General features: G+C 42.8%; 1 protein-coding gene across 2 annotated transcripts in view; it reads right to left on the reverse strand.

Annotated features, from left to right (window-relative positions):
* The window catches only part of ece2b (endothelin converting enzyme 2b), a 37764-nt gene that overhangs the window by 5639 nt on the left and 7250 nt on the right, over positions 1-24875 (reverse strand). The window contains exons 2-10 of one of the 2 annotated variants that reach the window (XM_028574370.1): positions 18033-18119; positions 17766-17901; positions 15215-15430; positions 12610-12734; positions 11353-11499; positions 10343-10408; positions 9112-9300; positions 2908-3050; positions 2083-2197 (exon numbers count right to left, since the gene is read on the reverse strand). In XM_028574370.1, coding sequence (XP_028430171.1) covers positions 2083-2197; positions 2908-3050; positions 9112-9300; positions 10343-10408; positions 11353-11499; positions 12610-12734; positions 15215-15430; positions 17766-17901; positions 18033-18119 — 1224 coding nt within the window. Of the gene's footprint in view, positions 1-2082; positions 2198-2907; positions 3051-9111; positions 9301-10342; positions 10409-11352; positions 11500-12609; positions 12735-15214; positions 15431-15984; positions 16067-17765; positions 17902-18032; positions 18120-24875 lie in introns of those variants that run through there. The other variant, XM_028574371.1, reaches the window with a different exon arrangement.

Genomic DNA, 24875 nt, shown 5'->3' on the forward strand with positions numbered 1-24875 from the left:
TATAACTGAGAAGTTAAAGTACCTTCTTGGTCCCCTAGAGACTGTAATATAACGGAGAAGTTAAAGTACCTTCTTGGTCCCGTAGAGACTGTAATATAACTGAGAAGTTAAAGTACCTTCTTGGTCCCGTAGAGACTGTAATATAACTGAGAAGTTAAAGTACCTTCTTGGTCCCGTAGAGACTGTAATATAACTGAGAACTTAAAGTACCTTCTTGGTCCCGTAGAGACTGTAATATAACTGAGAAGTTAAAGTACCTTCTTGGTCCCATAGAGACTGTAATATAACTGAGAAGTTAAAGTACCTTCTTGGTCCCGTAGAGACTGTAATATAACTGAGAAGTTAAAGTACCTTCTTGGTCCCGTAGATAATGTAATATAACGGAGAAGTTAAAGTACCTTCTTGGTCCCGTAGAGACTGTAATATAACTGAGAAGTTAAAGTACCTTCTTGGTCCCGTAGATAATGTAATATAACGGAGAAGTTAAAGTACCTTATTGGTCCCGTAGAGACTGTAATATAACTGAGAAGTTAAAGTACCTCCTTGGTCCCATAGAGACTGTAATATAACTGAGAAGTTAAAGTACCTTCTTGGTCCCCTAGAGACTGTAATATAACGGAGAAGTTAAAGTACCTTCTTGGTCCCGTAGAGACTGTAATATAACTGAGAAGTTAAAGTACCTTCTTGGTCCCGTAGAGACTGTAATATAACTGAGAAGTTAAAGTACCTTCTTGGTCCCGTAGAGACTGTAATATAACTGAGAACTTAAAGTACCTTCTTGGTCCCGTAGAGACTGTAATATAACTGAGAAGTTAAAGTACCTTCTTGGTCCCATAGAGACTGTAATATAACTGAGAAGTTAAAGTACCTTCTTGGTCCCATAGAGACTGTAATATTACTGAGAAGTTAAAGTACCTTCTTGGTCCCGTAGAGACTGTAATATAACTGAGAAGTTAAAGTACCTTCTTGGTCCCGTAGAGACTGTAATATAACGGAGAAGTTAAACTACCTTCTTGGTCCCGTAGAGACTGTAATATAACTGAGAAGTTAAAGTACCTTCTTGGTCCCATAGAGAATGTAATATAACTGAGAAGTTAAAGTACCTTCTTGGTCCCGTAGAGACTGTAATATAACTGAGAAGTTAAAGTACCTTCTTGGTCCCGTAGAGACTGTAATATAACTGAGAAGTTAAAGTACCTTCTTGGTCCCGTAGAGACTGTAATATAACTGAGAAGTTAAAGTACCTTCTTGGTCCCGTAGAGACTGTAATATAACTGAGAAGTTAAAGTACCTTCTTGGTCCCGTAGAGACTGTAATATAACGGAGAAGTTAAAGTACCTTCTTGGTCCCGTAGAGACTGTAATATAACTGAGAAGTGTAATATAACCCATAGAGAATGTAATATAACTGAGAAGTTAAAGTACCTTCTTGGTCCCATAGAGACTGTAATATAACTGAGAAGTTAAAGTACCTTCTTGGTCCCGTAGAGACTGTAATATAACTGAGAAGTTAAAGTACCTTCTTGGTCCCGTAGAGACTGTAATATAACGAAGAAGTTAAAGTACCTTCTTGGTCCCGTAGAGACTGTAATATAACTGAGAAGTTAAAGTACCTTCTTGGTCCCGTAGAGACTGTAATATAACTGAGAAGTTAAAGTACCTTCTTGGTCCCGTAGAGACTGTAATATAACTGAGAAGTTAAAGTACCTTCTTGGTCCCGTAGAGACTGTAATATAACTGAGAAGTTAAAGTACCTTCTTGGTCCCGTAGAGACTGTAATATAACTGAGAAGTTAAAGTACCTTCTTGGTCCCGTAGATAATGTAATATAACTGAGAAGTTAAAGTACCTTCTTGGTCCCGTAGAGACTATAATATAACTGAGAAGTTAAAGTACCTTCTTGGTCCCGTAGAGACTGTAATATAACTGAGAAGTTAAAGTACCTTCTTGGTCCCGTAGATAATGTAATATAACTGAGAAGTTAAAGTACCTTCTTGGTCCCGTAGATAATGTAATATAACTGAGAAGTTAAAGTACCTTCTTGGTCCCGTAGAGACTATAATATAACGGAGAAGTTAAAGTACCTTCTTGGTCCCGTAGAGACTCTCCAGCAGTTTGTCCTGAGCATTCTCAAAGCGTTGATCCAGACTGGCCACGCTCTTCTGAACCAGCGTCCACATCATGTAGTTATTCAGCAGACTGAGGACATAGAGACAGGTGAGAGACAGACAGGCAGGAGACACAAGTGAGAGACAGACAGACAGACAGACAGGTGAGGGACAGACATGTGAGAGACAGTCAGGAGAGAGACCGAGAAAGATATGAGAGGCAGGCAGGCAGTCAGACAGACAGGAGAGGGACAGAGAGACAGAGAAAGACAGGTAAGAGACAGACAGGCAGGAGAGGGACAGGCAGGAGAGAGACAGATGGACAGGTGAGAGACAGACAGAGAGACAGAGGAGAGACAGACAGTCAGGAGAGAGACAAAGAGAGACAGGTGAGGGACAGACACCTAATTTATACAGTAGGATAGAAGTTGTTGAGCATAATTTTTGATTCGACAGACGAACCCGTTGAAAAGATATAAATATAATATGTAATGAAGGATCTTTACTTCTGTAAAAACTTATTTTACTTCTTTTTCTCTATTTTGTAATTTAAGAAATGTATTTACAGTTTTAAACTTTAACAGTTTCATTATAAAATATCTATAAATAAATAGATGAATATTTTATTAATGTATTCCAACTTCTGTCTTTTTGTGTAAATACAAATTAATTTTCTTTGAAGAAATGCAAATTTTATGGGTAATTCCCAGTCATGTTCTTTTCCCTTAGACATGTAAATTAAGTCTATATTTGTAATTTATTTTTGATATTTTGGTGTATTTTTGGGCGTTTGTGGCTGACCTGCGGTCCGTCTTGTTGATGAGTTCGGACACCTGCTGCAGGTACTCTCGGGCGTACAGGACCACGGGCTCGGTGTCGTTCAGATCCAGAGGAGACAGCGAGAACGACAGGAAGTCCAACCAGTCCACGGCCGGCGCCAGCAGCTGAAACACACCAACGAAGAAGAGACATTAACCACAGAGGAACGGCGATCAAATCTGAAGCCTTCAACCACATAAAGTTAATCAATACACTCCGATTTTTATATTTATATTTCCTGTGGACGGTTGAGAACGTCCGATAAAAATCCTCATTTGGGCCGGCTGAGGACTATGTGTAACTGCTCGGATGTTTGTATCGAACGTTAAAACATTCGTTATAAAAGATTTAGTCTATATCCACAAGTTTAGTTTCCGGGATTGCTCCGTTGCGGTCCCCTTCCTCGGTCTCTGTGTCGGGGTTCTAACCTCCGGTGGATTTGTGAGGACTATGGTTAACTGCTCCTCAGGTCTCTGCAGGGTAAATCCAGACAGCTAGCTAGACTATCTGTCCAATCGGAGTTTTCTGTTGCACGACTAAAACTACTTTTGAATGTACACATGTTCCACCAAAACAAGTTCCTTTCTGAGACTATTTAGCAGAGGCACCGTGGCTCCATCCGGAGCTTCACCCCGCCCAAGATGATTGTGATTGGTTTGAAGAAATGCCAATAAACCAGAGCACGTTTTTCTCCCATCCAGGAATGCTGTGTGGACTAGCCAGACCCTCCTACGCAGCGCTGTGGAGGAAGGTCTGACTATAGGAGAGACTACCTTAACCCTCCTGTTGTCCTCAGGACTAATCTGACCCATTTTCAAAAAGGTTCTATATCAGAAATTTGTGTTTCTTTCAACCAAATTATCAAAAACGCTCTTCGCAAGTAAAATAAATGATCAGTTCACTACTTTCATTGAATTTGGGTGTTTTATTCAATTGTAAAGCATTTGAAAATAAATTGATAAAAGAATGTTGAAAAGTGACAAAAATGTCAGAAAAACATTTTAAAAAATCGAAAAGTCGACCAAAACATTTTGACCAAGAAAAACCAACAGTTGCATGGTCGACGGGGAGACAAGACGAGGGTTAAACATGAACTAGAAAACTTTCCTGCAGAAAATACGTGTCAATGCTGAAAACCTAAACTGGATTGCACTTAAAAGTCATGGGCCCTATCAATCGAACGTTAACGTTAGGACAAAAACATGTGTCTGCAGTCTTTATGTCTCTAACAGCTGACTTCGGAGTCTGAGATTAACTACAGTGTCTGGCAGGGGCGGAGCTAGACTCTCAGTACAGTGGGGGCGGACCTTCATCATGGGGCCCTCTGCTACCAAGTCATTAAAATTATAACCCCCCAAAAAAAAAAAAAAAAAAAAAAGGTAAAATATCCGATGAATGCATGTTATGTGTCACTTGTTGAGCCAAGTAAGCCTATAAGTCAAATAAAACACAAAGAAAAGACACGTTTGACAAGTTTGTATTAACGAACAAAGCAAACAGTTTGCCAGTCAAGTGAAGATGTTTCAGCACCACGGACAGCGACAGCTGATGGACAGCGATGGTGCTGAACAGGCCAAGTGCGCTCAATCAGTGCCACACTATATAATTGACATGGCTCTATTATAAATATGATTGATAAGAAGAGCTGGAATATCACAACGTGAGATCATATGCAGTAATTAGTTTCTTTCAGCTAATAATCTGGTGTTAGTTTGTAGTCCCTTATGTGGACAAGTCTCTGTCTGTGCCAGTGGTGACTGAGAATACAGAGACTGACAGGTGAAAGGCAGGCAGGCATGCAGGCAGACAGACAGGCAGTCAGAGAGACAGTCAGGAGAGAGAGGTGAGAGAGAGAGACAGTCAGGAGAGGGGGTGACAGGTGAGAGACAGGCAGGCAGGCAGGCAGGAGAGAGAAAGGTGAGAGATACAATCAGGAGAGAGACAGAGAGAGACAGGTGAGAGACAGACAGAGAGAGAGGTCAGAGACAGACAGGTGAGACACAGAGTCTGAGATTGGCATATATCTAACTACAGTGTCTGGTGTTAGTTCCTAGTCTCTTATAGGGAGAAGTCTCTGCCTGTGCCAGTGGTGACTGAGGACACAGAGAGAGACAGGTGAGAGACAGAGAGAGACAGGTGAGAGATAGACAGAGAGGTCTTATGTGGAGTTTTCTCTGTGTTTTTGTGTTGCATTTGTTTTTTTTTTCCCTGTGCTCTGGATTTTCACCAGCTTACATTGTTTGTAAGTTCTCCTTGTGTTCTTTAATTTAATTCCTTTCTACCAACGGCTGCCCTTCTCCTCGGCTCATTCTGCATATGGGTTCAAGTCTGGACCTGCCGTGATATTATAGAGACGGTTATATTTCATGTTTGCACTATGTAACAGAATTGAAAAAACCTCCACTGGGAACAGTGGCCTGTGGAGTCTCAGTGGAGTGTTCTCAGTAATCCTGATTGTGTGGGAGCAGACTGCACCACCCGAGGGGGACGCACCGAGATGAAAAACTAATCCCTGCTGTCTGCTTCAAACAGTCAGAGACTGAAGAAGACAGACACTTTAAACTAAAAAGCTAATGTCATTCCAGTATTGTTCCGGTGCCTCCGGCTGTCCGTCTCCTTCCTCTGTCTCTGTGTTGGCATTCTAACCTCCGGGGGACTACGGTTAACTGCTCCTCAAACAACCAAATTTACTTTTGAACGTATACGTTCCACCAAAACAAGTTCCTCCCTGAGGCTATTTAGCGGAGGCACCGTGGCTCCGTCCGGAGCTTAGCACCGCCCAAGATGATTGTGATTGGTTTAAAGAAATGCCAATAAAACAGAGCATGTTTTTCTCCCAACCAGGAATGCTGTGTGGACTTGACAGACCTTCCTCCGCAGGGCTGTGGAGGAAGGTCTGACAAAGCAAGACTTCAACATGAACTAGAAAATGCATTTCATGCAGAAAATGCTTGGGAATTGCTGAAAGCTAAACCAGATTCACATGTCGGAGATATATTTCATATGTACACATGTACATATGTATAATGTGTACATATGGTTCATCCACATTAACCATAAAAGTCCAGTTTTACGATGAAGGAATCTGCACTGATGTTTCTCTAAAACCTGATGTCTCCTCCATCAGCCATCCATGTTTATATAATAACCTGTTATCTAACCTGTATCTCTTGCCGCGGAGATGCAGGCACATAGCAACAGCTCTTGGCTACTGTTGCCATGGTGACCCCAGAAACATCTGCAAAACCTGAAGGACGGAGAGTCGCAGCAGCAGAGAGAGAGAGAGACAAACACTGCATCCTCCAACACAACACAGAGACACTGCAGACATCTCTGTCTTTACCCCCCCAAAACACAAAGACTTGTCTTAAGGTGGAAATAAATATATATATATATATATATATATATATATATATATATATATATATATATATATATATATATATATATATATATATATATATATATATAAAAAAAAAAAAAATTACATCCTTCCCAGATCAAACCTCCCAGCAACAATATTCACATGCATTTTTTTTTTTAAGTCGATTGAGAACAATTTCTCATTTGCAACAACGACCTTTCACATTCACACATTCATACTGGAAGCTGCCCAGTACCACCACAGTCTGACCTGATCACATTCATACTGGAAGCTGCCCAGTACCACCACAGTCTGATCTGATCCCATTCATACTGGAAGCTGCCCAGTACCACCACAGTCTGATCTGATCACATTCATACTGGAAGCTGCCCAGTACCACCACAGTCTGATCTGATCACATTCATACTGGGAGCTGCCCAGTACCACCACAGTCTGATCTGATCCCATTCATACTGGAAGCTGCCCAGTACCACCACAGTCTGATCTGATCACATTCATACTGGAAGCTGTCCAGTACCACCACAGTCTGATCTGATCACATTCATACTGGGAGCTGCCCAGTACCACCACAGTCTGATCTGATCACATTCATACTGGGAGCTGCCCAGTACCACCACAGTCTGATCTGAAAGTAGTCAACATAAATAATGTTTAATACGCATGTTATTTTGGACTTGGAATATTTTTGACAGATATGAGTCAGCGCCGTGCAGCAGTCTACTGCCGTAGCCATGGTGAGCATTTGATTTGATAAATAACCACCATTTGATTAACGTTCACTTTAAGTTTGTGTTGCGGTCCGGAGGCAAGATGGCAAAGCACAAATAAGACCCATAAGACCCAGAGTATTTCAAATGTGGATTTTCGTACATTGAGGATAACATAATATTGTTGCCTTATATGTATTGTACAGTTTTGATATTATGGAAGAAAAACATTTCTCTCAGGTCCAATTCAGTGGCTGGTTCAGATGAGTTTTATTCACTGCGTAGTGGAGAGAGAAGCTCACAAGCAGCTGCCAAGCAGCTGTCGGATTCTCTCGGACCAGAATGAGTTTCTAGGGTTTTAGGTTTAAGTTTACAGCAAACAACCGAATAAACAAAAGCAAGTCCGTCTGAGTAGATTTACATGGATTCAATACTGTCTGCTTCAACTAATCAAAAGCTCTTTGATTAGTAAAGGTGTGAGTTTCTTTTGAAGCCAACCTAGGCTCTAAACAAAATGTCTCACTCACAGTGATCAAGCAAACGCTTTGTGTTAACACTAAACTAAAAGCAAAGGCAGATGTTGTGGCCTCCCACGCAATTTTCCTCAGAGCCACTATGTCAGGAGTAGAGACTGTCTTGGACACGCAGCAGCAGACTTGTAAGCAACTTAAATGTTTATTATGCTCAAAGTACACATCATAGTCCCTTCTACTCCCGCCACCTCATTACAAATCACTTCCACCCTACCACCTGTACAGGTGATCAGTCCAAGTAGGCAGAGCTGAGACACCATCTCCGTACCCTAATCACAAGTCACTTGAGACAGACAGAACCAGGCAATGTCATAATAAACCATAGTAAATTATACTAACAAAATATGAAACAACATAAAATAGCATAAATAGCTCCAACCAACACATTCTCACTACCATCTGGTAAAATACGGACGCTTGGTCAGGTGCCTTTGTCGTTGTTATTGACGCTGAAAGTCTCCTTTAGCGTCATAGAACGCTCTTTATCTAAACGCGCTGGGTCGGGACTGTTTTCACGGTTCTGTTAAGGAAAAGGTCGTGGCTGGGCTTACGTTTTCGTGACTGTGGGAATAACGGGACGGTTAAAGACACGCGGGACACAATCCCAGGTCTCCTGGGTGAAAGTCCTGTGTTTGACCCATCCCCCCAACCAACCTCCCTACGTGGTATTTCCCCCTTACACTCTCTAAACCTTGTGTAGGTGCTGCTCTCCCCGGTACGTTCTACAAAACATGCAACGAATTGCTCCAACAGCAGACATACATAATTAAAATCAGGAGACACTACAAGCTGAAAAACAACAGGAACTTAATCAGTCAACAGGAAAGACGATATCAGGATAAAAAAATGGGACAAAAACTCCTTTTCTTCTACAATATTTAATTGATTTTTGGCACTTGTGTCCATGCAGTTGTCTTGTTCCTCCTCAGTTTCTTATTATGTGCTCTGAAATGCACATTGCACATGTACAAATGTTTATCTATGTTTAAAAAAAGATGACCTACATGTGTTTTCGAAGGGTTTGAATTTTATAAAAGTAGGTTGTGACATTCACACCGCAAGTCTTTGGGAAGTTTTTGCTCAGATCCAATTTTTTGTTTGTCTGATCACATGACCTTGTAAAATGTGGTCTATATCAGATTCCAGTGTGAACTGTTTGAGGTTTTGAACTGACCCGCATGCGCAAAAGACCAATAATGAGATAAGACACAGCACGCTGTTGCACTAAATTTAGGGAGGTTATGGAGGAAGTCAGCATTTTCAAAAAATGTTGTGTAATAGTAGCTGTAACATTAATGAGCAGGTGCTGAGGAGGACACGAATGAAGAGAAAGAGAGCCAAATATGGATGTGGTCTAAATCTGATTTGAAATAAATCAGATCTGGGGTAGATTTGAGTGTTCACCCTACTTATGAAGAAGTCTGACCTGGTCACTTGACCCCCCCCCTCCCCAAAAGAAAAACATCTGAACGGAGCCTTAAAAACCTCGAGAAGGGACACGCGGGACAGGATCGAGTTGACAAGTTGGGAGGGAGTTTGGTTTCTAGTGTCGGTGCTTCACCTGCAGTTCCGAGATGGTGATTTTGTGGTAGATCTTCTCCTCGTCTCTCCGTTGGTCCTGCGGGACGGTGATGTTGGCGAGCGCCGTCTCAAAGTCCAGGATCTGCTGCATCAGAATCAGCGTGGCGCTGCGCTCGCCGCCCAGCAGCATCCCCAACTCCACCATGTAGTCCAGGTACGCCACCAAGACCTGTACGTCACACACACACACACACACACACACACACACACACACACACACCCCCTTTAACCCTCGTGCTATCTTCCCATCAACCTCCAACTTTTTGTTTTTCTGAGTGAAAATTTTAAATGAAAAACCTTTTAGCAACGTTTTGGTCATCTTTTGACACTTTTGTGGCTTTCCCATCGCTGTTTTTGTCACTTTTTTCAACGTTTGTCAACTTTTTCTGAACCTTTTGAAGTTTTTGGGAGTTATTTCCCACATTTTTAAAGCTTTTTTTTTTACATTTGTCACTTGATATTTTTTTGTCACTTTTGACATTCTTTTTCAAACTTTTATCAATTCTTCAAATGCTATACAATTTAATAAAACTCCCAAATTCAATGAAAGTAGTGAACTGATTACTTGTTAAGAGCGTTGTAGGGAACCATCCATGTTACTTCTATGGACAATTTGTTTGAAAGAAAACCCAAATTTCTGATATAGAAACTTTTTGAAAATGGGTCAAATTTGACCCGAGGACAACAGGAGGGTTTATTAAACATCTGCAAACAAGGGATTTTCCACAGTGTGGGATTAATAAAGTCCATCTTATCTGATCTTAAGCCCACGGACATTACTTCAGTCAAACATCTCAGCCTCAAAACCCTCAAAGTCTTGACAATAAGCAACTAAGAAGTTGCACCAAAAACATCGGGAAAATTCTAAAAAGGTCCGAAAAAAAGCAACAAAAATGTTAAAGAAAGTCGTCAGATTTTTTTTTATTAATTCATCAGCTCAACAAACAGCTGATTTCTTTAATCAAACATCTTGAATGTCAACACAGGAACATTTCTTTATATCAAAAAACACCACGGTAAAATTGGTAAAAAAAAAAAAAAAAAAAAAAAAAAAAAGTGATTAAAAAAAAAAAAAAAAATAAGTTTGAAAAAAGTAAAAAAAAACATTGAAATGCCAATAAAAAAATAAAATAAAACAACCTTAACAAATCATCACAAACGTTCAGGAAAAGCCCCCAAATCAGCTGAAATGTATACTGACACTTTCTCACCTTCTCATTGGCTGTCTTGTTGAGGTAATAGTCTCTGGATGGCAGGAAGAGCCCTGATTGGTCCACCTGGGCAGAGATCAACAGGTGACTGAATCACAACCACAGATCATCAGATATCTAACGGCCCTGACACGCTGAGGAGGTCGTCCGTTGCCATGGTGTTTGGCTGTCTGTTCATTTTAATCAGTTCAATACTTTATTGCCATGTCAACACAGTTAATTGGAATTAGTCTTGGTGCCATCAGGTAAAAAAAAAGGCAATACATGCACAGGAACATACAGTACATAAAAGACAATCACATAGACAATCATTCAAACCAGTAAAAAGCTGTATAGACCTTGTGCTATTGCAACTTCCCATAAAGTGTCTGGTGCGGTCTATAAAGTGCATTTGAATAAGGTGCATTTAGTACAGGTTTACTTTGCAAGGTGCCTGAGCATTAAGGAGCCTAATAGTGGCGGGGTAAGTACGGTTACAAAAGTGGGATGTTTTGCCCCTGAGACTTTGAACTCTCTTTCCAGAGGGCAGGAGTTGGAAGAGGGACCTGGCAGGGTGCTCGGTGTGTCCTTTACAACTGGTTAACAAACAGTCAGACGTGATTGCACACAGATACTTCAGTATAAAATCACCTAGGTGACCTGCAGACCAATCAGCTCGAAGCACCGGGAGTGTTTGGAGAGCACCACTAACCATGGTTTCATATAATTGTCAAGAGAATTTTAAGCATTTGCAGTCTTTATAGCTGCACTGTACATCTGGTTATGCAAGACTACTAAAGATTTAAAGTTTATTCAGATAATAGTTAAACCTTTACCGTCATTGTCTGGGTATCTGTGCAATCACAATACAGTGAGTGTGTTTGTTAGAAATAAAAAACAAAAAACAAGCTAGACAAATCGCTAAAAAACAATAATTTAAGACATAAAAACACTTCGGACAAGACAGGAAAAAACATTTGAACATGATATTATTATCTCTTAATACTTCATAGACTCTGGTTGTGTTTTACCTGGATAACATTGCTGTTGGAGTTTTTGGGATCGGCGCTGACTCCGACACTGAAGAAAGGCTGAGCTCTGTACGGTCCAGAAACCACCTTCAGGACCTCCATGAAGTTCTCCTTCTCCCAGGGACCCGTCATGTTCCAGCCCCCAATCTACTCAACCAATCACAGGACAAACAGAACCAATCACAACAAATCACAGGACAACCAGACCCCATCACAGGACAACAGAACCAATCACAGACAACTGACCCAATCACAACCAACCAATCACAGGACAACCAGACCCAACCACAGAACAACCAGAACCAATCACAACCAAGAGGCTCGTTCGAGATGAGCCAGATCTGCGCAGAATCGATCACCGGCGATCACGCCCAATGCATGATTTTAAAAGCTTATTCTGTACAAACCACATGTCGTGTGGCTGATAGTTATGTTAAGAAGTCAGAGATACTAACTCTGTTCAGATTACAGATCATCTACAGTGTGTTAATTAAAAATCAGCAACAGATCACATGTAGAATCTGTAGAAAGCTGGAATCAGCTGGAAACTGTCCAACTTGACAGCAGATTTTTGTTACCGCCCCCGGCTGCTGGAGCCTGCTCTCGTCTACTTTACAGACGAGGCGCAGTTCATCTCCAATGAGCTTAACCACAGGACAACCAGACCCATTAACAACCAATCACAGACAACCAGACCCAATCACAACCAATCACAGACAACCAGACCCAATCACAACCAATCACAGACAACCAGACCCAATCACAGGACAACAGACCCACTCACAACCAATCACAGACAACCAGACCCAATCACAACCAATCACAGACAACAAGACCCAATCACAGGACAACAGACCCAATCACAACCAATCACAGACAACCAGAACCAATCACAGACAACCAGACCCAATCACAACCAATCACAGGACAACCAGAACAAAAACATCCTGATGATTCACATGTTCTTACTGATTATCTGTGGGATCACCTTTCATGTTATTAGTTAGTTTAACATTATTTTCTTTACATATAATCGGATCTACTTGTTGTACAATCTTAAATCATAAACCCAGCTGTCAGCTGTGTTGCCTATGTGATTGGGTCACCGTGGTGACAAGGTGCTCTTTTACTTAACCATCCTTGTCACGTTTTGCATGTTGACGTCACTAAAGACAGTGCTAAAACAACAACAACAACAACAACAGTGTGTGTTGGCTGAGCGACACGGTCACCGTGGTGACCAGGTGATGGGATTACCTTGGCGATGAGGTCTATGAGCGGCTGAGCCCCGAGCTCTTCGATCCTCACTGTGTTGAGACAGGACAGGTAGTAGGACTGAGTCTTCCTCTCCGCCTCGCTGCTGCCGTTAAACGTTCCGTTCTCTGAAAAACCAATAAAGTCAAGGCACATTAGTACTGAGTTTTATTCTTTAACCCTTGTGTTGTCTTCACTTCAACATGACAAGTGCCAAACATCAATTTAAAGGTCCCATGGCATGAAAATTTCACTTTATGAGGTTTTTTAACATTAATATGCATTCCCCCAGCCTTCCTATGGTCCCCCAGTGGCTAGAAATGGTGATAGGTATAAACCGAGCCCTGGGTATCCTGCTCTGCTTTTGAGAAAATGAAAGCTCAGATGGACCAATCAGGAATCTTCTCCTTATGAGGTCATAAAGAGCAAGGTTACCTCCCCTTTCTCTGCTTTGCCCACACAGAGAATTTGGCCCACCCATGAGAGAGAGAGACATCATGGCTTTCAAACGAGCAAAGTGGCAGTTGGTCAAGGCCACACAGATACAGTATTAGGGGACCACTAAGGTCTATATAAAAGAGACTTCAGATACAGTATTAGGGGACCACTAAGGTCTATATAAAAGAGACTTCAGATACAGTATTAGGGGACCACTAAGGTCTATATAAAAGAGACTTCAGATACAGTATTAGGGGACCACTAAGGTCTATATAAAAGAGACTTCAGATACAGTATTAGGGGACCATTAAGGTCTATATAAAAGAGACTTCAGATACAGTATTAGGGGACCACTAAGGCCTATATAAAAGAGACTTCAGATACAGTATTAGGGGACCACTAAGGTCTATATAAAAGAGACTTCAGATACAGTATTAGGGGACCACTAAGGTCTATATAAAAGAGACTTCAGATACAGTATTAGGGGACCACTAAGGTCTATATAAAAGAGACTTCAGATACAGTATTAGGGGACCACTAAGGTCTATATAAAAGAGACTTCAGATACAGTATTAGGGGACCACTAAGGTCTATATAAAAGAGACTTCAGATACAGTATTAGGGGACCACTAAGGTCTATATAAAAGAGACTTCAGATACAGTATTAGGGGACCACTAAGGTCTATATAAAAGAGACTTCAGATACAGTATTAGGGGACCACTAAGGTCTATATAAAAGAGACTTCAGATACAGTATTAGGGGACCACTAAGGTCTATATAAAAGAGACTTCAGATACAGTATTAGGGGACCACTAAGGTCTATATAAAAGAGACTTCAGATACAGTATTAGGGGACCACTAAGGTCTATATAAAAGAGACTTCAGATACAGTATTAGGGGACCATTAAGGTCTATATAAAAGAGACTTCAGATACAGTATTAGGGGACCACTAAGGCCTATATAAAAGAGACTTCAGATACAGTATTAGGGGACCACTAAGGTCTATATAAAAGAGACTTCAGATACAGTATTAGGGGACCACTAAGGTCTATATAAAAAGAGACTTCAGATACAGTATTAGGGGACCACTAAGGTCTATATAAAAGATACTTCAGATACAGTATTAGGGGACCACTAAGGTCTATATAAAAGAGACTTCAGATACAGTATTAGGGGACCACTAAGGTCTATATAAAAGAGACTTCAGATACAGTATTAGGGGACCACTAAGGTCTATATAAAAGAGACTTCAGATACAGTATTAGGGGACCACTAAGGTCTATATAAAAGAGACTTCAGATACAGTATTAGGGGACCACTAAGGCCTATATAAAAGAGACTTCAGATACAGTATTAGGGGACCACTAAGGTCTATATAAAAGAGACTTCAGATACAGTATTAGGGGACCACTAAGGCCTATATAAAAGAGACTTCAGATACAGTATTAGGGGACCACTAAGGTCTATATAAAAGAGACTTCAGATACAGTATTAGGGGACCACTAAGGTCTATATAAAAGAGACTTCAGATACAGTATTAGGGGACCACTAAGGTCTATATAAAAGAGACTTCAGATACAGTATTAGGGGACCACTAAGGTCTATATAAAAGAGACTTCAGATACAGTATTAGGGGACCACTAAGGTCTATGTAAAAGAGACTTCAGATACAGTATTAGGGGACCACTAAGGTCTATATAAAAGAGACTTCAGATACAGTATTAGGGGACCACTAAGGTCTATATAAAAGAGACTTCAGATACAGTATTAGGGGACCACTAAGGTCTATATAAAAGAGACTTCAGATACAGTATTAGGGGACCACTAAGGTCTATATAAAAGAGACTTCAGATACAGTATTAGGGGACCACTAAGGTCTATATAAAAGAGACTTCAGATACAGTATTAGGAGACCACTAAGGCCTATATAAAAGAGACTTCAGATACAGTATTAGGAGACCACTAAGGCCTATATAAAAGAGACTTCAGATACAGTATTAGGGGACCACTAAGGCCTTTATGAAAGCATCCAAAGTGCACCATGTCATGGGACCTTTAAATATTGTAGAAGAAAATGAGTTAACAGTTTAAGTCTCCTTTTATCCTGATATCCTCTTTCTTGTTGACTGATTAAGGTGCTTCAGCAGCGCCTGGTTCTGCCCCCTCACCCAGCAGGTGCTTCAGCAGCGCCTGGTTCTGCTCCCAGATGCTGTTGAACGTGGACCAGCGCGAGCGTCCGTCGGGCAGCGGGTTCTTCCTCATCCAGCCTCCGCAGGCAAACTGGTAGAAGTCGCTGCAGGGGTCGACGCCGCGGTCCATGGCCTCCACCATCTGGCTCGCTACGGTGACGCACGCCTCCGTCAGGCACAGGCCCCGCCCGCTGTCTGCACGCCATCACGGGAAACAGAGATGGTTTAGAAACAAGACCAAAGATTCTCTATATAATATTTCCCTATATATGCATACATACATAGGATAATGCAACAAAAATGTTCAAAAGCGTAAAAAAGTAAAAAAGCACTTGGCCTCTTTGGAAGGAATGAAATGTGTCCTATAAGTACCACGAGTCTCCCCTACAGACACGCACACTTCATGATAATCAAACGCAGTGTTTACTCGGCAACTATCATGCTTTTCCCAAATGATTGTTGTTCTTGAAGCTGCACTTTCATATGTCTCTTTGTAGCTTTGCTTATTTAAAGCTAATGTACTTGCACTTACTACTTGTTGTTTGGAGTTTGAACCTTCACGGTTGAAAGCACTTAATTGTAAGTCGCTTTGGATAAAAGCCTCAGCTATGATGACAGCGCCACGAGCGCTTTGACCACACTGACAGAGGACTGAGGGAACCATTTCTGTGTGCGTGTGTGTGTGTGTGTGTGTGTGTGTGTGTGTGTGTGTGTGTATGTATATGGAGGTCACGATAAAACAAACCTACTTGTGGGGAATAAAAGAGTGAGGAGGAGGAAAGTCCTCACTATGCTGCTGTGTGTGATCTCCATGTGTCTCTGTCCCTTCACTCTCTGCCTTCTTATCACCTCCCCCCCCCTCTACCTGAGCACTGATTACACTCAGGTGTGATTACACTCAGGTGTGTAACAGACAGAGGGAGGAGGGCGGAACGAGAGACAGAGAGAGAGAGAGAGAGAGAGAGAGAGAGAGAAAGAGAGTCAGGAAGGAAAGGATACACACAGCAAAGGCATATAGTGCAAAAATCTGCTGTAAATGGGAGAAAATGCCCCCTAAGTTTGGGCTGACCCCCAAATGTTTACAACATCTGGCTCGGCCCCTGGCTAGGAAAGGAAAGGAACGGACACAGGAGACAGAGACGGGTGGTTCAAAGGCAGGAAAGGAAACATATCTCCTCCTTTATCACTCCTACTTCCTTTATTACCTCTTCTATACGCCCAGCTTTCCGTCCCTGCCTCCCCCTTATTTTATTTCATAAAAAAATAAATAAAGGATAACAAAGGAAGTAGGGGTAATAAAGGAGCAGATATGTTTCCTTTCCTGCCTTTTAATCATTGTTGTGAGAAGTAGGAGTAATAAAGGAGGGGGAAGACAAGAGTTGGTGCAGTGGGAAAGAAATGGAAAGGAAGGAAAAGGATGATGACGAAAGGTAGGAAAGGTTAAGAAAAAAGGAGAGACAGTAAAAAAAAGTGAAGGGATGGGAGGAAGGCAAAGCAGGAAAAGATGAAGTAAAGAAGGATGGAGTAATACAATAAGAGACAACAGCCGTGACAAAGAAACATGAGGTCATAGCTGTCACAGAAAAAAGCCACAAAGAGATGACAAAATTGTTGAAAAAAAACTAAAACGCCAGAAAAGAAAACATTGCAGCAACAGCAACGAGTCATAAAAACCTCTCTGTCCCTCCTGTGACTCACATAATCCCACGCTGTGTGGCGCCGTATGTGGAGAAAGTTAAAAGATATATATAGGCAACTTTACGTTGCCTGTTTATGTCAATTTATTTCTATTTCTCACAGCATCAATAGGGGTCGCCATGGTTGTATCCTCATGTCCGGTTAGCTTAGCTTAATGTCTATGGAATCTGGGTTATATTTAAATTGTAATTTCTCATTCACAACCTGTCACATTCACACATTGACCTGGAAGCTGCCCAGTACAACCAGTCTAATCTGATCCCATTCATACTGGAAGCTGCCCAGTACCACCACAGTCTGATCTGATCCCATTCATACTGGGAGCTGCCCAGTACCACCACAGTCTGATCTGATCCCATTCATACTGGGAGCTGCCCAGTACCACCACAGTCTGATCCCCTGCCACTGAGCAGCTCCACTGGAGCCGTTGGGGTTAAGGGCCTTGCTCAAGGGCACCTCAGTGGTGGTAATGAGATTTTATCCTGCCGGTCTGGGGATCGATTCCTTAACCCTTAGGCCACCACTGCCATATATTAATGTTGCCGCTGGACAAAGACACTTGCCACAAGCTTAACAACTTTTCAACAGGTTGACCAATAATCTTAGTTATATATATATATATATATATATATATATATATATATATATATATATATATATATATATATATATATATATATATATATATATATATATATATATATATATATATATATATATATATATTATATAAAAGGAAAGGAAAGGAAAGGAGGGGTTGTAGCCCAGTCCCAGGACCAGCAGGCGTGTGTGTGTGTGTGTGTGTGTGTTTGTGTGTGTGTGAGTGTGTTACCGGAGCTGAAACCCAGTCCCAGGACCAGCAGGCAGGCCAGAAGAGCCAGCAGGGCAGCCAGCAGCAGGACAGACAGCAACACCTCCAGCTGGGTCCGCCTGCCCAAAATGTCCACACCTCCCTTCCTGAAACCCACCTGAGAGACAGAGAGAGAGAGAGAGAGCTCTAGTTTCTTCTTTTGTATATGTGTGTGTGTGTGTGTGTGTGTGTGTGTGTGTGTGTGTGTGTGTGTGTGTGTGTGTGTGTGCGCTCGGTGGGTTCACTGACCTCCACTCTGTCAGGAAACGAGGCCGACTCAGCTGGAGAGTCCGACACATCATCCTCCTCAAACGTAGCTCGCTTATAGCTGGACATCTGTAAAGGTCAGACAGACAGTAAGACGGACAGAGAGAGAGACAGGCTGTCAGTATGGCAGATACATTAGACAGAATTAGCAGTGATATGATCATTAATCTTTAGAAAGTCAGCCTGTCCAGGTGGAAACTGCACAATCTGTTACAATCTGCTCTAAAAAACATCTATTTCAGTTTGTAGGGTGAAACCAAACCGTCCTCATATGATACATATACACACACACACACACACACATTGAAAAACAGATTACTCAAAACTATATATGACACTTTTCTCATATTTTTCTGATGCTTTTTATGAAGCTTTTCTGTCGTTTTTACTGAAGCTTTTCTGATGCTTTTTCTGCTGTTTTTGCCACATTGAAGCTGAAAGCATGTTGTGTATGAATCCAGGCTCACGGAGTGGACACATATGTTGGTCTCTAGTTTCTTGTTGTTGTTGCTCTCTGGATGAAGATTAAAACTGAGGACAGTTAAAGTCTTGTATTGATCGCTGTGCTCTTCTGAATCTATTATTCATCGGCTGTTGTTTGTGAGCTCAAACACTCCTCTGGGATATCACAGCCTCACTGCAGACACCTGAACCCAGCAGACACATTCAGGGACCTACTGTTCAATTAAACACTCCTCTGGGACATCACAGCCTCACTGCAGACACCTGAACCCAGCAGACACATTCAGGGACCTACTGTTCAATAAATCCACTCCTACTCTTCTCTCTGCATCCAGCCCTTTGAGCTAGAGCTCAAATATCACCGTACTTTATATATACAATTAATGTCATTGAGACACAGGACAGACCTGTTTGGGACAATACACAACAGCTGGCATTGTGGGTTGTTTTGGGTCTCTGTGGTCATTTGGCGTCTCTTTGTAGTACGTTGCGTGCGTGCAAACGTTAGTACGTGCGTTAGAGTGTGCGTTAGTACGTGGGTGCGTTAATGCGTGTTAGTACCTGCATGCGTGCGTTAGTGCGTGCGTTAGTGCGTAATGATGGCCAATAGAGCAGAGAGTACAGAGTGCAATGATTAGTGAGGCATTTACTGCCAGTAGTGAATCTTAGCATCCAACATCTGCAGAGAGCTGATTCATATTATGGATGCAACAAATCCAGATTTTTGGGGTTCGGCCGAATACTGAATCCACTAGTTAAGATTCTGCTGATTCCTCCTCCCATCCTCAGTCCATGAACACAGTAAACAGGGTCTGGCCTTCCTTGGCCCTACCTGAAGTTGCTGCATTCTGGCTGCTGTCTGGAGATTCCTTCATGCACAAATTCTTTTGGATGTTTCAGACCAGATGTTGTAACAGCGGCCATGTTGTGTATAGTTTAGGGTCCTCGCCACCACCAGACCAATCAGCATTGTAAATTGAACATGTAGCTGGACTTGAATGGACTTGTTTTGACTGAAAGTTCTGCCAAACAACAACTTTTTCTGCTCACCAGATCCATGTCCACTTTCTCACAGCCTACTGCATTGAACGCTCCACCTACGTAAACACCTTCCCGTAATCAACGGCGCCGTCACTACGGAGACCAGCGTAGCGCGCATAGTGCAAGCATAGGGTTCTAAGGTTCAGCAGAAACCCAACCCCATCAAAAAGCCCAATATTCAGCCCAATCAGAAGTTGAATCCTGGATTCCGTGCATCCCTGATTCATATAAACAATGTCACCATAATCTAGGAAACCAGTTGCTGCCAGCATCCGCTTCAAGACATTAGTACTTGCATACAGGGGAAGGAACGGATCAGCCCCAGCATGCATCCAGGACATGGTCAAACCCTATACCCCATGTATGTAATGTAATGTAATGTAATGTATGTCATGTAATGAGTTAAGAATGTGGCAGCAACAAGACGTTTACTGGCATTTAAGAAAAGAAAACACTAGTTTATACTTTAATTTCTTTAAAAGGTATTAAGATATGAAGGTATTATTATAGGGTTGACTATTAGTGCTTTCATATCCAAAATCTAACACAATATCTACCCTCATATATCCAAGTCGATGTCATATACTGATGCAAGGCAGACAAGGTCTGCATGGATACAACCCATCCACTGTCAGTGGAGTTCAGGCAGCTCCCTTCTGGTCGTAGATATAGATATCATAACGTCAGAACCAACCGAGCAAAAAACTCATTCCCGTGGCAATAACCCAATTAAATAAGATGTGGGGAGGTGTATGACTGGAGGAGGAATATATGTCAAGTACTGTGCAGTAGTTTCATTTATTTATGACATTAGGCCTGATAGGGAAGTGCAACATACTCCTTTTTACTGTATCCTATTAATTGATGTGTTTATGTTATGTGTTTGATAACTAGTGCTGTATATGTCTGGTTCAATGTTTGTGTCGTGGATTATGTGTTAATCCTCTCAGGGACATTAAAGTTTTCTATGTCAAAGTCTAAGTCTACGTTGCTCAGCTCTACTTTGATTGGCTGTCACACCCCACAGGAAACAGGATTTAATTGATGTATTCAGCCTTTATGTTAGATGAGATTCAGATTCTCTTTTAAAAGGGATTCCTGGCCCAGACGCATGCACGAGCATCCTATTTGACGCCAAAAAATATGAAAAATAATTCAAACTTGTGTGTGATGTCATCTTGGTGAGTTTGGGGGGGGTGGGCTAATGTCCGTCAGGCCACAGTCTGCATGTTGTTCTGCTGCTTCTCTGTGTTTCAGTTTCGTGAATTGCAAATTTCCCATTTCCATTAATTGAGTTGTATTATAACGCAATTATAGCGCCCTCTAATAGCGCCCCCTAATGAATTATCTTCGCCAAATTTGGCGCAGAGCCTCGCAGTGCCACGCCAAACAAGAATCTCAAGTTTGGCGTGGATAGCAGTTACTTTGGATGAGATATGCTTGAGTTTGTGTTTTGGACGGAATTTTTAACAGAGCTAAAATTCTTTTGATAACGTTTTGTTGGTTAGTTTAATGAAGAGACCGTTTTGTGTGTTTCCACCCAGTTGGGATGGATTATATAGTATATCTATAGGGTTGATTATGATTATATATGACAGTTACAGTCTCTGTCTCTCAATATTCATCCTTTCTTTTCTCTACAGCTTACATATTCATACACGATGAAGTTTAACGTGTAATGTTTGTTTATCAGTGTTTTAAGCCCCCAACATCTACTTCCAGGCAGCGCTGGCACTAGGATTAGGCAATGGTTATGGTTATGGTTATGGTTATGGTTAGGTGCCTTGAAGTCAACAGTCGCAGCGCTGCCTGCAAGGAGCTGCTGGGGGCTTAAAACACCAGCGAGCACCGCCAAGAGAGCCGAGGCTCAGCATGAGGAGATATTTAACTGGGATCAAATAAATCTGCACTTCCTGTTTACACTCTCTCTTCCTGTCTCTCTCTCTCTCTGTCTCCCTCCCTCTGCCTCCCTCCCTCTCCCTCTGTCCCTCCCTCCCTCTCTCATTGTGAAGAGAAACAGTCGCCCGCTGATTCTTCACACAAACACATTGCAGAAACAGCTGCAGCACACCTCACCTCCTTTTCAACTCCTCCTTTTCCCACATCTCTATTTTCATAATCAACTTGAAGAAAAAGAAAGCAAACGTGTGTGATTGCAGCTTGTTGAGTAAAGGGTAACCCGACCTGTAGGCCACAGTTTGCATGTTGTGCTGCTGCTCTTCTGTGTGGAGTTTTTTTGACGTTACTTAAAATTTTTTTGTAGACTTTTGTCTCTTCAGTCTCTCCGTCTGACGCTCCTGAAGGAAACTAGACATTTACAACTTGTTTGATTTGCTTTTTTTGGCACCTTATTTATGCTTTTTTTTGTTAACCCTTTTTCAATGCTTTCTTGGAGAGTCCTTTCCGTGTGTTTTGTGTGCCTGTTGTCATTGTGTCGGCCCGGCCCTTCAGAGAGTCTGAGACTCCTGCAGGAAACTCAAGGTTTCCAACTGTTTCCTCCCTCAGGACCCCCTCTGAAAACCTGTGTCTCTCTCTCTCTCTCTGTCTGTCTCTCTGTCGGTGTCTCTCGCCCGCTCTGTTCTGTCTAATTGATGACGCACGCAGAGGGGGAGAGAGGGGGAGTGTGAGCGGTTGCTAGGAGACGGGAGTGTGTGTTATATCTCTGTGTGGAGGCTGATGTCACCGTGTAATTAGATAATGTGAATCTCCATTCAGCTCTGGAGCTTATATAACCTGTCTGTCTGTCTGTCTGTCTGTCTGTCTGTCTGTCTCTCTCTCTCTGTCTATCTGCATCTCTGTCTGTCTGTCTGTCTGCCTCTCTCTCTCTCTCTCTCTGTCTGCCTCTCTGTTTGTTGCTCTGTCTGTCTGTCTCTCTCTCTCTCTCTCTCTCTCTGTCTGTCTGTCTGTCTACCTGCCTCTCTCTCTCTCTCTCTGTCTGCCTGTCTGTCTGTCTGTCTGTCTGCCTGCCTGTCTGTTTGTCTTTCTCTCTCTGTCTGTCTGTGTGTCTGTCTGCCTGTCTGCCTGCCTGTCTCTCTGTCTGTTAATACATGTAAACATTTAGATACTTGTTCAATGTACACAACGTACATGGAAACCTTACGTAGGTTTAACTCTTTTTATTACCCTTTTTTCGCCACCTTTTTAAATGTCTTCTGACGGTTAACGCCAGATATGTTTGGAACGCTGATAAAGGCAACATAAAAGTCACCAAAAAGTAAGAAAAAACGTTGAAAAAAGCAAAAACAAAATGTCTAAAACTCTCACACGGTCTTAAAGTGTGAAGACCACAGAGCGAGAGAGAGAAATATTGAGATAAACTACAGGATTCTCTCTGTGTGTGTGTCTGCACCTGCAGGCCGTCACCATGCCAACCTTTGACCGTAACCAACTCCCGTTCCCGAGGGCGGCATCATCAGTGTGACCTCTGACCCGACACAACCCCCCCCCGCCCCCAGGCATTAAACCAGCAGGTTAACTGCAGCATGTGCTCACATGAAACTAAACTTTAGATTAGTTTTCATGTGCGGCAACAACGCGCGCTTTGAAGCCCATTTGGTACCACCGTCAGCAGCACTGCAGCAAAGAACTCCGGTTAGAAAGGATGACGGCTAAAGATGTCCTCGTGTCTAATCCATTCTCCTCGCATTTTGTGTACATCCACCTACGTACATCCGTGGAGTTGGCCACATGTTTGTAACTGTTCATGAATGAAAGTAATTGCCCGATCCAAATCACTGTATGTATCCCATAGCTCCGGAACAGATTACAAGACTTTAGAATCCGTTTTAAATGTCGTATCAAAACAATATAACTGTGACGACTTGCAGGCAAAGCAGCAATGTTCATATAATGAAGACCTAATGAAGACGAAAATATAGTGCAACTAACTCCTGTATGTTACGAAAAGAGAGCTGAGCCAGAAGGCAAAGCTCTCGATCTACCGGTCAGTTTTCGTTCCTACCCTCACCTATGGTCATGAAGGCTGGGTCATGACCGAAAGAACGAGATCCAGGGTACAAGCGGCTGAAATGGGTTTCCTCAGGAGGGTGGCTGGCGTCTCCCTTAGAGATAGGGTGAGAAGCTCAGTCATCCGTGAGGAGCTCCGAGTAGAGCCGCTGCTCCTTTATGTCGAAAGGAGCCAGTTGAGGTGGTTCGGGCATCTGGTAAGGATGCTCCTGGGCGCCTCCCTAGGGAGGTGTTCCAGGCACGTCCAGCTGGGAGGAGGCCTCGGGGAAGACCCAGGACTAGGTGGAGGGAGGTCCAGCTGGGAGGAGGCCTCGGGGAAGACCCAGGACTAGGTGGAGGGAGGTCCAGCTGGGAGGAGGCCTCGGGGAAGACCCAGGACTAGGTGGAGGGAGGTAAAGCTAGGAGGAGGTCTCGGGGAAGACCCAGGGATAGGTGGAGGCATGTCCAGCTGGGAAAAGGCCTCAGAGAAGACCCAGGACTAGGTGGAGGGAGGTCCAGCTGGGAGGAGGCCTCAGGGAAGACCCAGGACTAGGTGGAGGGAGGTCCAGCTGGGAGGAGGCCTCAGGGAAGACCCAGGACTAGGTGGAGGGAGGTCCAGCTGGGAGGAGGCCTCAGGGAAGACCCAGGACTAGGTGGAGGGAGGTCCAGCTAGGAGGAGGCCTCAGGGAAGACCCAGGATAAGATGGAGGGAGGTCCAGCTGGGAGAAGGCCTCAGGGAAGACCCAGGACTAGGTGGGGGGATTATATCTCCAACCTGGCCTGGGAACGCCTCGGGATCCCCCATTTGGAGCTGGTTAGTGTGGCTTGGGAAAGGGAAGTTTTGGGTCCCCTGCTGGAGCTGCTCCCCCCGCAACCCGACCCCGGATAAGAGGAGGAAGATGGATGGATAACTCCTGTACTGTAGGCCTAGTCATTTCTCTAACTGTCACCGTCTCCAGTATGGCCCAGGCTACATCAATATACGGCTTTCATGTGCTCACATGAAACTAAACTTCAGATTGTTTTTTTTGCTCATGTCCCCTTAGGGGCTCCGTAGTAAAGATCCAAAAAAGAGGAGGAAGAAAAGCTTAATAAAGAAGAGATTTTGGGGGAATGTTGCCTGCAGCGGTATCACTGATAAAGACTAGAGTTGTAGTGAGTTGTAGTGGCTCATGTTTCTTTAGAGAGATCCGCAGAGAGAGATGGTTTCTGGGACCCGTCTGGAAGTTTTCTCGCCATGTTTTCAATGTTTTAATAAACCGGTTGACGAAGCTCTCTTTTAATATCCGAGATAAGGTTTTATGTTATTAACCCTCCTGTTTTCCTCGGGTCAAATCTAACCCATTTTTCTGTCCGAAATTTGGGTTTCTTTCAACC

The sequence above is a fragment of the Perca flavescens genome, chromosome 3 (assembly GCF_004354835.1).
Source record: "Perca flavescens isolate YP-PL-M2 chromosome 3, PFLA_1.0, whole genome shotgun sequence".
NCBI lineage: Eukaryota > Metazoa > Chordata > Actinopteri > Perciformes > Percidae > Perca > Perca flavescens.